Source organism: Rattus norvegicus, chromosome 12 (assembly GCF_036323735.1).
Source record: "Rattus norvegicus strain BN/NHsdMcwi chromosome 12, GRCr8, whole genome shotgun sequence".
Classification (NCBI taxonomy): Eukaryota; Metazoa; Chordata; class Mammalia; order Rodentia; family Muridae; genus Rattus; species Rattus norvegicus.
In genome coordinates, this window is record NC_086030.1 from 41,269,225 (window position 1) to 41,282,584 (window position 13,360).

The 13,360-nt window shown below is 53.0% G+C and overlaps 1 protein-coding gene across 6 annotated transcripts in view; it reads left to right on the plus strand.

Annotated features, from left to right (window-relative positions):
* The window catches only part of Rph3a (rabphilin 3A), a 76,533-nt gene extending 66,221 nt beyond the window's left edge, over window positions 1-10,312 (plus strand). For 5 of the 6 annotated variants that reach the window (XM_006249379.5, XM_006249381.5, XM_039089039.2 and 2 more), the window contains 8 exons: window positions 501-575; window positions 1,962-2,071; window positions 2,807-2,933; window positions 3,878-3,934; window positions 4,441-4,595; window positions 5,435-5,516; window positions 7,979-8,075; window positions 8,551-10,312. In XM_006249379.5, coding sequence (XP_006249441.1) covers window positions 501-575; window positions 1,962-2,071; window positions 2,807-2,933; window positions 3,878-3,934; window positions 4,441-4,595; window positions 5,435-5,516; window positions 7,979-8,075; window positions 8,551-8,681 — 834 coding nt within the window. In that variant the 3' untranslated portion in view covers window positions 8,682-10,312. The remainder of the gene's footprint in view (window positions 1-500; window positions 576-1,961; window positions 2,072-2,806; window positions 2,934-3,877; window positions 3,935-4,440; window positions 4,596-5,434; window positions 5,517-7,978; window positions 8,076-8,550) is intronic. The other variant, NM_133518.2, reaches the window with a different exon arrangement.
* Window positions 10,313-13,360: the final 3,048 nt, after the last annotated feature.

Consider the following 13,360-nt stretch of genomic DNA (forward strand, 5'->3'; position numbering starts at 1 on the left):
ACTCCCTGAACCCCACAGACCCATCAATCAGATGAGGAAGTCGAGGTCACAGGCAGGACTCCTGGCGGTGCATCTGAGTTGTGAAAGCTCGAGGGTCGCTTGGGTGAATGAGGCCAGCTTAGCTCATCTCAGATGATGATAGAATACAAACACCTTCTCCAGGCCCAGAGGAGAGACAGAGACTGGGGAGGCGCACTGTCCAACTGGGGAAACCGAGGCCTCAAATGAATGCAAAGACCAGGCCCTGGTTTATGGAGTAGCTCCGCCCCCAGCCTCTCCTGTCTGCTAGCTATGCTGCGATGTCCTCTCCATTCCCTAAGGGACTCGAATTCATCCACACAGCAGCATGGAACCAGGTTCAGAGAGGCATGGAGAGTGGCCCAAGGCCACACAGCTAGGGAGTGGCATGTCGCATCTCCACCCCCACCCCCACCCCCGGGTCAGTCAGATACCATTGCCTGCTGTGGCTGATGGGCTCACGTCCCTTCCTCTTCTTGCAGGGACTGAAGCCCATGGACTCCAACGGCTTAGCGGATCCCTATGTGAAGCTGCATCTGCTGCCTGGAGCCAGCAAGGTACTCAGAGGCCCTGGGCTCTGCACCGGCCTCTCAGCTCAGAGCCCGAGGCCCCGCCCCATCCCACGATGGGCAAAGCCCTTACAGTTTGGGGCGTGGCAGCGCCCTCAGGACACAACTCTGGAGCCCAGCAGCTGCTGAAGGCCAAGAGGGAGCAATCATGCTTGCCCCTTAGCTAGTCACATCCAGCACACACGTGTATACACACACACAAGCACACTTGAGGCAGCAGCAGCAGCAAAAGCTTTTTCAGGGTTTAGAGCTAAGTCCTTGGACACTGCCGTGCTGCTAAACGGCTGTGGGCCCCGAGCTTCCCTGCTCGCCTGCTCGCCTTTCTTAGCTCTGGGATTAATTTCCCTTTTCGGTGGCCCCACTCGGGAAGTGGGAGCTGGAGGTAGGCCTTCCTGTTTTGCATTTTCTGTGTCCGAGGTAGAGTGAGTGTCTCAGGGGCAGGGGAAGCACAGGGTTTTGTGTTCCTGAGACAATGCCTGTTACACAGTGCTGCGAGTTTCAAATATCTAATAAGGTAAGAGGGGGCACATACATGCACATATACATGTTTAACCATATGCATGCACACGTCAATGTATGCACATGTGTACACACATGCACATGTACATGCAAACACGCATACATGTATATGTGCATACATATACATATACACACACGCATGCATGCACACACACAGGTAAATACATACTTTGTCTCATCATTGTCTTTGAGTCAAGGATATGCCCACTCTTGTCTGTGACTGACTATGGTCCCTTCTCCTGCCCCAACCTATTGGTGGCTTTTGCTGCCTATCAAGATCCATTTAATTCCGATCATTCATTTACACATTAGCGCGAATCAGGGCCATCCAGCCTCCTCCTGTGTTGTAGGTGTATTTCTAGTCTTTTCTCCAGGAGTGGAATGAAAAGTTTTGTACTGCTTTTGAAAAGGCTAGGCTTCATGGCACCGACTTATAACCCCAGGCGCTGGGCAGGCTGAGTGAAGCAGGAGGATCACAAGCTCGAGGCTTGCCCGAGCATCTTAGTGAGCTCCATCCAGAGATTTGTTATATGTTTAGTGTGGGGATGCTGGAGCACCTCCCTACTATGTGCAGGACTCTGGGTCCCATCCTCACTGCTGTGGGAGGGAGGAAGGGAGGCTGCCCCCCCACCCCCGCAGGACTTTCAGGCGTGGAGGACACGGCCTGAAGTGTCAGGAAATATCCCCATACCCCTGCCTCAGCGCACAGCATCGTTTCTGCTATAAGTCATGTCGGTCTCCAAGAGACGCACCCAAGCTTTCTCACTTAAGGGGGCGTTAAAGGAGGGACTCCAGGTTGGCTCTGCTGACAGGTGCCTGTCTGTCTGTCTGTCTGTCTGTCTCCTGGGGCTCTAGTCCAACAAGCTTCGTACAAAGACCCTGCGCAACACCCGGAACCCTGTGTGGAACGAGACGCTGCAGTATCATGGCATTACTGAGGAGGACATGCAGAGGAAGACACTCAGGTGACTGCAGGCGGCCATAGAGGGTGGGGCCAAGGAGGGCAGGGCCGTGGAGGGCGGGGCCATGGAGGGCGGGGCCAGCCCTTACAAACAGCATGGGCCTTCCATATCTAGGTGCACTTGGCTGCCAGTCTGTGTTATCCAGGCAGCCACGACAGACATCTGCACATGCTCAGCACAGACTCTGAGGGTTTTTTGCCCCTAGTTGGCTGAATGTGTTTGGATTATAGAACCCATAGTTAACAGAGGCACAGCTAAGACTCATACGCCTGGTGCAGTTGTTTGTGTTTGTCATCCCTGTACTCGGAAGGCTGAGGCAGGAGGATCAGGCATCCTGGGCCAGCCTGGACTACATAGTGAGTTTTAATCTAGCCTGGGCTACATTGCAAGTCTTGTCTGAAGAAAAGGTGGTGTGCACTGTGTGATCTTGTATACACAGGATTAAGTGCAGGCACATGGCCCCTTAGGCAAGAGTGATTCTCTTAGGGTAAGGAGAGGGTTTAGGGAAGGACCCTGAGGGCCTCCAGGTTCAGACCCCTCAGATTGTGAACTGAGTCACTCACCTGACTGGAGGTAAATGGAGGCTGTGGCCTCATCCCTGGCCACACCCAGTGCCCCTCACCCAGGCACATAGCGGGGCTCAATGTCTGTTGCGCTCTCTCTCTCTCTCTCTCTCTCTCTCTCTCTCTCTTTTTCTCTCTCTCTCTCTTTTCTCTCTCTCTCTCTGGCCCATGGCAGGATCTCCGTATGTGACGAGGACAAGTTTGGCCACAATGAGTTCATTGGTGAGACCAGGTTCTCGCTCAAGAAACTGAAGGCGAACCAGAGGAAAAACTTCAACATCTGCCTGGAGCGGGTGATCCCGGTGAGCCAGGGGGTCACCACCTTTCTGCCGAGTTGTGTGGGCATCAGGCCAGGGGACCGAGGCAGTGTAGAGCACCAGGTGGACGTGGGGTGACTTAGGGTGGGGAGCAAATGGCCAGGGTCACCCCTCAAGAAGCAGGGAGCCAGCTCCCCACAGGAAAGCCTCCAGCCTGGTGCAACTGCAGCCTCTTTGTGTCAGACGGCCAGGAAGAGGTGCATTGTGAGGCACTGGGCTACACTTCTGCAGGCAGCTGGGAGTGTGGGTCACACAGAGTAAGTCACAAAAGTCTGCCCTGGGCACAAGGTGTCCCTGTCTGGCGGTGGCTGGCTTTTCACTCGGTGAGTTCAGCTGGTCAGGACAGTAACTAAGTTCATGTCTTCAACACCACTATCATCGCCTGGGTAGGTCTGTCTTGATAAAATGGGCATAGCTGTCCCAAGATGCCGAGGAGGCCAGGTAGGCAGGTGTCTGGGGAGCTCCTCCTTCAAACCTCAATGTGGAGTGCTCAGGCCGCCCCCTCCTCACCTGTAAATGGTGAGGGTTGAGCTTAACCCACAACTCACAGCTATGCTTTCTGGAGCTCTGGGATTCATCAGAAGGACCTCAGAGCCACACAAGAGAAACACCTGGTAGATTAGACCCTAAGAACCCTGATCTACTCATCCTGAGCAAATGGATATACTTGTGGTTTATGTGTGGATTCTCTGACACTTGGACAGTCTGCTGGTCCTCTCTGACCCTTGATGGCTTCTTCTGTACATTGGGAAAGGCAGGAGAGCTCACACCAGTGGCTGCTACCCCTGTCTTGACAGTTAATGCTGTATTTAGTGAGAGGGAAATGTGGAGGTACCTGGCTCTGAGAGCCTGCCTTCTAGGCTCCTGGCCCTCCATGGGCAGGGGGATGAGTACCCAAGGTTACCTTCCCATCCTGTCTCCTCCCACAGATGAAGCGCGCAGGAACCACTGGGTCAGCACGTGGCATGGCTCTCTATGAGGAGGAGGTGAGCTGGCTGTGGGTGGGAAGCCTGCTGAGACTACCAGAGGCCACTTTTCTCTTCCTCCCGAGTCCTCCTCATTATCCCAGTTAGTGACCTGCTGGTTCATGGAGGAAGGGTATCCTTTATCCCCAGGATTAGACCATAGGATGAGGAGCCCGTCCTACTGTTACACACCCATGCTCCTGGACCCTCTACACATGGCTTCTGTTGCTGGCTATACAGAAGAGAGTAATGGCATGTGCATCTCTTTATGGGGATCTGAGGACAGTCAGGTCAGGGACCAGGATGGGGTCCTCCTGCTTGACTCAAGCTGAGTTTGGGCCCAACATGTCTGAGCCTATCCCAGGAGGTTCTACCTTGCCAGCTAAGCAGAGGCACCTGCCATCCATGGTGCAGCCCCCCCCCTTGCTGACCCCAACTAACTCTCCTGCCCTTCACAGCCATCTCCCATAGTAACCACCCACATCCCCCGCCTCTCTGAGCCCCACACTCCCCTTTGCCACATGCAGCAGGTGGAGCGGATCGGAGACATAGAGGAACGGGGCAAGATCCTGGTGTCCCTCATGTACAGCACGCAGCAGGGCGGCCTCATCGTGGGAATTATCCGCTGTGTGCACCTGGCTGCCATGGACGCCAACGGCTACTCAGACCCCTTCGTCAAGCTGTGAGTTGGAGTCCTGGGAGGTGGGGAGGGGCAATGAGGACCAGACACCGCCCCCCCCCCCAATCATTACCCATTGAGACCTAGAGAGGGAAGGGATCCGGCCAAGGTCACACAGCTCAACTATGCCCAGAACAGAGTAAAGGTGAGGCTGGAGTGTCAGAAAGCCACCAATCCCTGCTCCTCGGGAGCCACTCCTAGAGTGGTTGGCACGGTGACCCCACTTACAGCCCAGGTGTCAGCCACACACGTCCCCAGTAGCTCAGATCTCCACTGTCCAAGAAGCAATTGGGCTTCATCCAAAATCATTATAGAAACGCTCAAAAGACCCCAAACTCGGGGTGATTCCAGCAATCTCACCAAAGCTGCTCTGCTGGTGACAACTGGAGTCACGTGTGCCTGCCCCGAGAGGGTTTAACTCTTTGCCCACTTGTCTAGAAAATATAATAAGAACATAAGCGGAATGTTCCTCAGCCATTCTGATCATTATTATGTATGCGCCAAAACCTGTTCCACACAGAAGATACTGATTGAGCACCCACTATGTGCCAGGCACTCTAAGAAAGAGCTTGGTGTTTAGGGGAAACTGTGGTGTGTGCAAAGGCCCTGGGGTGGAGAGGAAGGTGGAGAAGAGCATGATGGGAGAGCTAGGTTGGAGCCGGGACCCAACCGCATGGACACTGGGGCCATGTGAGCATTCTAAACTGTCCCCTGAGGTCACAGGAAGCCGACGGATAGCTTTGAGCATCAGAAAGACACAAGACGCTCAGAGCAGGGCCCCCACCATTCAAAAGCAGCACCAGTGTTGGGTCATTTTCTGATTTACGGGTGTCTCCTCCCAGCTGGCTGAAACCGGACATGGGGAAGAAAGCCAAGCACAAGACTCAGATTAAAAAGAAGACCCTGAATCCCGAGTTTAATGAGGTAAGGCTAGCCTGTTCTCCGCCATACCTGTGGAGACTGACTGTGTGTGAGAGGGAGGGGTCGAATTCCTTCCGGAATATTCCTAATCGCCTCAAAAGAGCGTTTCCGTTACCGGTGGGCTTGAGTTATATCAGAGGGATAGGGGACGGGCTCCCTGTCACAGACAAAGCCCTCGGTTGCAGGAGGCTGCAGGAAGCTGTTTTCAGAGGCTGAGCTAAGTCACCCCCAGTATCTTTCCTGGCACACTGATGCTGAGTTGTGGGCTCAACCCTCAGCTGCCTCCACACCCTCCCATCAAGTCCCACTGAGCAGTGGGGCCTCACATATACTCCCTCCCCTGTGCTCTCAAGGCCCCCCACTGTGGCTCAGACCCTGGAACATCACAGGTGGACCACTGCAGTAGACTTTCTGCTCCCTCCATATAAGTGCAGAAACCTCAAATCTGAATGTGTCCTTGTCTAAGAGGCCTTGCCCACCTGTGCCTCTCATTCTCCCTGACAAACTCCTATTCGTGCCTCCAAACGCATGGACTTGGACTTCCAACGGGCAAGGTTGTCCTATGCTTCCAGAATCTTTTGTGTCCCCCCTCCCCCCCATCCCATGCTAAAGGCCTGCTTCTCCATTAACTGTTAATAAGCCAGCCAGGCAGGAGGGGTACAGGCGCCCTATCTGCAAGGGACTAAGGACCTAAGGTCTGAAGGAGCTGAGTTCTGGGCTAAGCCATCAGGACAGCCTCCGTCTCAAACCCAAAACAAACACACCAGGGCTGAGCTGGACCCACAGCCTGGAGTCCCATCCCTGGGCTTGCCCTCTGGCCTTGCCTCTGAGTGCTGAGTCGGTCAGAGCTGGTAACTCCTGGATTCTAATATACTTTGTAAGTGAGGAGGGATGCGTGATGTGGTCCATTTATGAGGGCTTTTGAGAGCCAGCAGCATCCAAGCACTCACCCAGGAGACCCACACTGTAGACTGCCCTGCCTTCTCTCAGAATCCAGACAAATTGCAAATAAGAAATCCAAATGACGTGGTAGAGCAGACCAGGGAGACAGAGGCAGGAGGTTCAGAAGTTCAAGGCCATGCTGGGCTACCTAGGGACACCCTAAGACAGACCAAAGAATCACATCCAGAAGCATCTAATCAAATCCCCTCCTTCCCCAGTCTCAGAAGTGATTTTTTTCTGAATCAACAATAGTATGCACTTCTGAGTTTTAGAAACCTGCGGACAGCTTGCTCTCAGTCCCCCCGACATCATCGTGTATACCACAGTCAGAAACGCGTGTCTTGGAAATTGTCCTAATAATGATCAAGGGTGGACAGAGTGATCTTGCCCTTTAGACGTCGCTGGATCAGTCAAAGACTGAAAGTTAGAGGCAGCCTACAAACCTCACTGTGAGCCCAATAACTGTTAAACATCACCATGATGATGATGCTGTAGGCGAGGCGAGAGGGCTCAGTGAGCCCTGGTGCTTGTGGCCAAGTGTGATGGCCTGAGTTTGCTCTCTGAGACCTACTTGGTTTCACCACCAGTTGTCCTCTGACCCCTATATATGAGCCATGGCATGCAAGTGCACAGAAATAGTGTGCCTTTTAAGATGGTGACATTAAAATACTTCTGTCCATCTGTAGCCCTGGTTGGCCTGGAACTCACTCTGTAACCGAAGGCAGCCTTGAACTTGTGGTGGTCCTCCTGCCTCAGCTTCCCAAGTACTGGGACTAGAGATGTGAACTATTGCATCGACAAGAAATAGTTTTGGAAAATGAGCTGAGTTGATTAAAAAAAAAAAAAAACCATAAGTTACAGAGTGTAAAGGAGACACTTCAAAGATATAAATTTAGGATTAATTTAGTTTTTTTTTTTAAATCACACATTAGTATAAATTGCACATGGGCAAATTCTGACCATACCATCCTCGAGTCTGGCTATAGATAATGTGTCATGGCATCCCCTTGTTTTTCTGAATAGTGAGCATGACCTAGGTTGACAAGCACTCTGGAAAACTATTTTAAAAAATCAGATTAAGCCCAGTGGTGGCTGAGGCGGAAACAGGAGGCTCATCCCAGAGTTTGAACCTAGCCTGGGCTACACAGTTGAGCTCCAGGCCAGCCAGGGCTAAGTGATACCCTGTGTCAAAAGCACAACCAGACAAAAACTCTCTTGTCTGGGTCACAGTAAATCCCTAACCCTAACCCCAAGAGACACCCTCTCAGGAAACTCCCAGGAAAGCTAAGTTTACTGTCTCTGACCCAGCGACCGCCCCAGTATCAAACAGAGCCCACTGCCATCAGGGTTCATCAGGGTTCTGTGTCCTAAGGAGCTCTGTTGAGAAGGGAAGACAGGCCTGGCATAGGCAAGGTCTTTGCTCCCAGAATGCCCTGTTCCAGGGACTCCTTGGGTTGCATCCCTAGGCCCTAGAACTGGAAGCTGAGGAGGCTATGGCTCACCTCTCCTTCTGCTGTTCACAGGAGTTCTTTTATGATATCAAACACAGCGACCTGGCCAAAAAGTCCCTGGATATCTCAGTGTGGGACTACGACATTGGCAAATCGAATGATTACATCGGTGAGTACCAGCTCCTGGGACAACCTCCTCATCTGGCCTCTCCAGAAGAGGGGATACCTTGTAGGGCCCCCGGGGAAGGCCACATTCTTCCAGAAGCTCTTCAGGTTCAGGTCTAACCTGGGGAGAGAGACTCCAGGCAGGGGTGAGGAAGAAACGGATCCTTTGGGAAGGGACAGTGAATGCCCAGGATGTGGAGACAAACACAGAAGAGTTTAAGCCGGGTGAAGATTTGAAATCATGAAGTCCTGGCTTGGTGCTGCAGGTGGGAGCCATGGCCTGTTCTACAGGCTCAGAGAGGGACAATAATATTGATGGTCACACAGCATTAGGCCTCTCAGAGAATGGGCATGGCTGTGGGTGTCACTGCTTGGTGGCAGTCTTTCTCTCAGTTCTACTCTTGGGTCTAGAGACATGACTGGCCACGGTGTCCCTCTCCACTGACCTGCCCCTCCCTCTCTTCTCTGCTCATCCCCAGGAGGCTGCCAGCTGGGGATCTCGGCCAAGGGCGAGCGCTTGAAACATTGGTATGAGTGTCTGAAGAACAAAGACAAGAAGATTGAACGTTGGCACCAACTGCAGAACGAGAACCACGTGTCGAGCGACTAGGACCTGGCGCCCTGCTGTCATCGTCTCTGCCCCAGCTGCTCTCCCCTCTAAAGTCTCCCTTGCCAACCACGAACCTTCGATGTCCCCCCCACTTCAGGTTCTGCAACAAACGAACTCTATGAGCTTCAGGGTCCAGATGAGAGCCCTTTCTGGTCCTCAGAGATTGGGTGGTGGGTGTGGGGAGACATTTACGAAGATTTACTCTGACCTTAAACATATTTGTGTCTCCTTGGGCATTGGTGGACCCTCAGGCTGTGAGGACCAGCAGGGGGCAGAAGTTATATATTGAGGCTGCCTCTGTCCCTCCAAATCACTCGAGAAAAAGCAAATCAAAGCAAACCAGACACACACTTTAGACACACCAGGAACTAGACACAGAATACACTAAGGGCCTGCACCTCCCTTTCCAGGAAGCTGCCCATCTGTTTCCTAGTAACCTCTCTCTCTCTGCACTTCCCTTCTCCTTGCTCACCTTCTGTCAATACCTCCTCAGCCACCCTCACACCCCACCCCTCCCCCACCACCTTTCCCCTCCCCTCTGGCCTCTCTTCTACTCCCACCTCCACATTAGGAATGCAAGGCAGAGCCTCACCCCTGTGCCCCTTGCCAGCCTGGACAGCAACCTCACAAGCTGGATGAAGCTGGGCCCCAAACTCTGACATCGCCACATCTCCCGTTGGCATGGCTGGCTATCTCTGAGCCTGGGGCCCGCAGCCGGCACAGCCTGGGTGCATGGCAGCACTATAGACATCCTGCGGTCCAGGATCTCTCTTTCTCATCCATGGTCCCCACATGGGCACAGGTGGCACAGGGCTAGCTCCCGGACCCCATCTTCTATCCTTCCTCTACTCTTTGCAAAGAACAAAGGACCTTCCCCCCTACCCCACACCCCTGCGAACTCTTACTCAGAGCCACCTCTGTTCTTTCTCTCTCCCCACTCTCTTCCCTCTGGTTCCTGATGGTGATCAAATAACAATATTTAGAGCTTTAATCGGGTCAGAACTCTCTTGATCCACCACAAATCAAGAGGACTGTACCGCTGAGCCTGGAGTCAGGCCATCTTCCTCGCATGAGAGGCAAGTCTGGCTTTTCCCATCTTGATAGTCTTTCCCCATCAGCAACCCAAGCCCCACCATTCCCTATAGAGTCAGAAAGACCCAGACTATATAACCTCCATTCCCAAGTCGCATAGTCTTGCTTGTTCCTTCCAATGTCAGTTGGGATTCCCCACCACACACTCGCAGTAACTCATGCTGTTCCTGAGGGACTCTTGTGTTTCCCTGAAATGACTCTCTTCTAGAATCAGGTTCTGCCTGCCCCAAGGTGGCTGGCCTTCCCACTTCCGTCTTCCCCCTTGCCCATGGCTCCCTGTTTAGTCCCCATAGATCCAATGCTCTGCCCACTTCCCTGTCATGGTCACCTTTAGGAGAAAGCATGCTGACTGAGTCACCCAAGCCTGATGCTGGTTTTGGCTCTGGACTCGGAATGCAGCCTGCTCGCAGTGCCCGGATGCCCTCCCTCACACACGCACCCACCCTTCTACATAGAACACAAGTCCCGGGTGCATGCACGATGCCCACTGCCTTTCTTTGCACTGATGTAGCCAGAAATAAAGTAGGAATATCCAAGAATGCTGCTGGCCTGTTTCTCTTCCTTGCTGGTTTCTAGAAGTTTCTTTTGCCTTCCAAACAGGACTTGTAGAGGCTTGGGGACCACACAAGAAATTTATTGGGAAGCAGTGTAGTAACTGAACAGAGGCGCTGTCTGGCTGATTTCATCCTGAGCAGAGACAGATGTGCTAAAGAAACCCAGTAAACCCCTCATCTTCTGAGAAGCCATGTTATGGGAGCCCACAAACCGGAGGCATGTGTTTATCTCCTCCTCCTCCTCCTCCCCATCTTTGGAGACATGACAACAACTGTGGGACCAAGGGATGTGAGATCCTGGGACCTGAGGAGGCATCTCAGTCAGTAGAGAGCCTGGTAACATGAGGACCTGAGTTCCCCAGAACCTATTGAAGACCCAGCTGTAGGTCAGCAAGATGGCTGTGAGTAACTGCTCTTGTCACACAAGCTCAGAGACAAGATTTCAGTCCTTGGCACACACATAAATATGCATAGAGTTCCATGACCTCCACATGCAAGTCACAACACAATGCTCCACCTATATCATGAACACACACAATAAAGCTGTGTGTGGAGGTGTGGGACTATAATCCTAGTACCAGGAGGCAGAGGCAGGAGGAGGAGGAGGAGGAGGAGGAGGAGGAGGAGGAAGAGGAGGAGGAAGAGGAGGAGGAAGAGGAGGAAGAAGAGGAGGAAGAAGAGGAGGAGGAGGTGGCCTGGTGCTCACTGACCAGAGGGTTGTACCCCAGCCGTGGGCTATAGGTTCACTGAAAGACCCTGCCTCAAAAAATAAGCAGAGTGCAATAGAGACATCATTGTTGACCTTTGACCACAACTTACACACATGTACACACTTATGAGCATGTACACACACACACACATACACACACACACACACACACACACACACACACACACACACACACAAAAGAACCCAGAAGACTTGAGTGGGGACCTGTCCAGTTGATCATTTATCAAACAGATGAGGGAATAAAGACCCAAGGAGTCTAGAAATGGGGGGAGCTGGGTCTAGACTTCCAGCCCAGTGCTTACCACAGTCATGGCAACAAGGAATTGCACGGAGCATCCGACACCACACCTGGGTTTCAGAACCTCCCAGCTCAGAAGGAGCCTTCACTGACAGATCCATATCCCACATTCTCAACAACCTGAAAGCCAGATAAATACATCTAGAAAGCACTCCCCCCACCCAGCTCCTCTCTACAGGTCCCATATAGCCCAAGATTGCCTTGAACTGCATCTGTAGCCTAGGCTAACTTTGAACTCCTGATCCCCCTGATCCCCCACCTCCACCCCTAGGAGGCTGGGATTGGTTGCAGGTGTGCACGACCCTGCTTGGCTCCACTACAGGATCTCTAACCCCACGGAACCGAGTCCCTGGAAGACATGAGCAATTTGTTGGGAAGGCGAGCCCCTTCCTGCCGAGCTGGTCAGTTCCTCTCAAGGCCAAGTTATCCAGGATAATGTCTCTGGTTCCTGGGATCACCTGGGAACCCCGAGAGTTTCTTTCAAACTCACCTTCCTAAAGACTTGCTACCCGCCTGTGGGGAGTTGAAATTATTTCCCCTGTGCCTGCCAAGGCCCACCTCCACAGTGACAGAGGTCAGCTGCCTTCAGGTCAACCCATTTACTGCCTGAAGTAAGCCACTTGCCATCAGGTGACTACGGGGTAAATGTGAGGCAAAGCAAGCCCTCTGAGGCACCCCCTTCCCAGTACTTGCAGCAGACATCACTAATCAATACAGCAGCCACCGAGAAGTCTGTCAAAGACTTCAGAACCCTTCTGTGTACACTGCTCTACTGCCACACAGCCAAGGGAGGCCCATCCTGAAAAAGGCTGACCCCTGATCCCGGCATAGGACATGCCTACCAGGTTGAGCATTTTCAAGAACACTGGAACTCCTGAACAGGCTACCTGTTCTTCTCTCTTGGTTATGACAGAGACGGCATGGGGAGATGGGGTAGGAAACGCTGTCTCCCCCCTGCCCCCAACGCACACAGACTTGTGTCTTTCCCTCACTTTGGCCAGGTGCTCCTCCTCTGACATTAACATTTTGGAACACACCGGGGCTTTGCGAAGACGCCCAACACATGGCATGGACTTCAGAAACGTCGTCCCACAAGCCTGCCCTATACTTGGGCCCTGGTGTACAGCGCCCATGGAAGATGGAGTTCCAGAGCTGGGGGGGTACCTCCCCCACAGAAGGCTGGGAGAAAGCAGGAGAGGCAGGCACAAGCCAGGAGGAAGGGGTGAGAATCTTGAGCTAGTGTCCAAGAACTGCCAACCTCCAGCAAGCCATGTTTACTTTACCCTGAGTCTGGGCCCAATCAGGGCAGGCAGAACTGACCGAGAAGGGGCTGGGCCACGGGGCTCCTGAGGGCTGAGTGTATCTCTAGCAGCATCTGGCCATGTGGCCAAGAGGGTGGTGACTCAGTCTTAAACCTTGTGATCTGGGCACTCCCGGAAACATTCAGGTTTGCCAGAGGCATTGACTTCACTGTACTCAGTGACATTTGTTAAGACGGGCAGGATGGCATGAAAAGGTATAGATGAGTGTGGCATAGAGACACACTACAATCCCAGCACTAAGGGCACGGAGGCAGGAGGATTGCTGTAAATTAAAGGCTAGCCTAGCCTATGAGACTCTGAGCCTGTCTCCCGAACCAACGACAAAGAGTGTCATTGAAATAGCTCAGAGGGCGCAGGTGTTTGTCCCCAAGCCTGATGGCCTGAGTTTGGTTTCTGGTGCCCACGTGGTGGCAGGAGAGACAGCCGAGTCTTACGATTCGTCCTCTGACTTCACACGCTCACGCACATGAAATAAGTGGACTAGAATATCTTAGAGCAGAGTTAGCGTGGCCCTCACCCAGATCTGCGCAGGACCCTCAGCTGGCCTCTTGTCCTCCCATCCCCTGCACTTGTGGGAGGGGCCTTCAGGATTCCAGGGCCCTCAGGATCCCCCAGGCCTCCCAGTGAGGAAGAAAGTTGTACCTGTGGGTGGGGAGATGGCCGGAGGAGGTTAAGGCACCAGA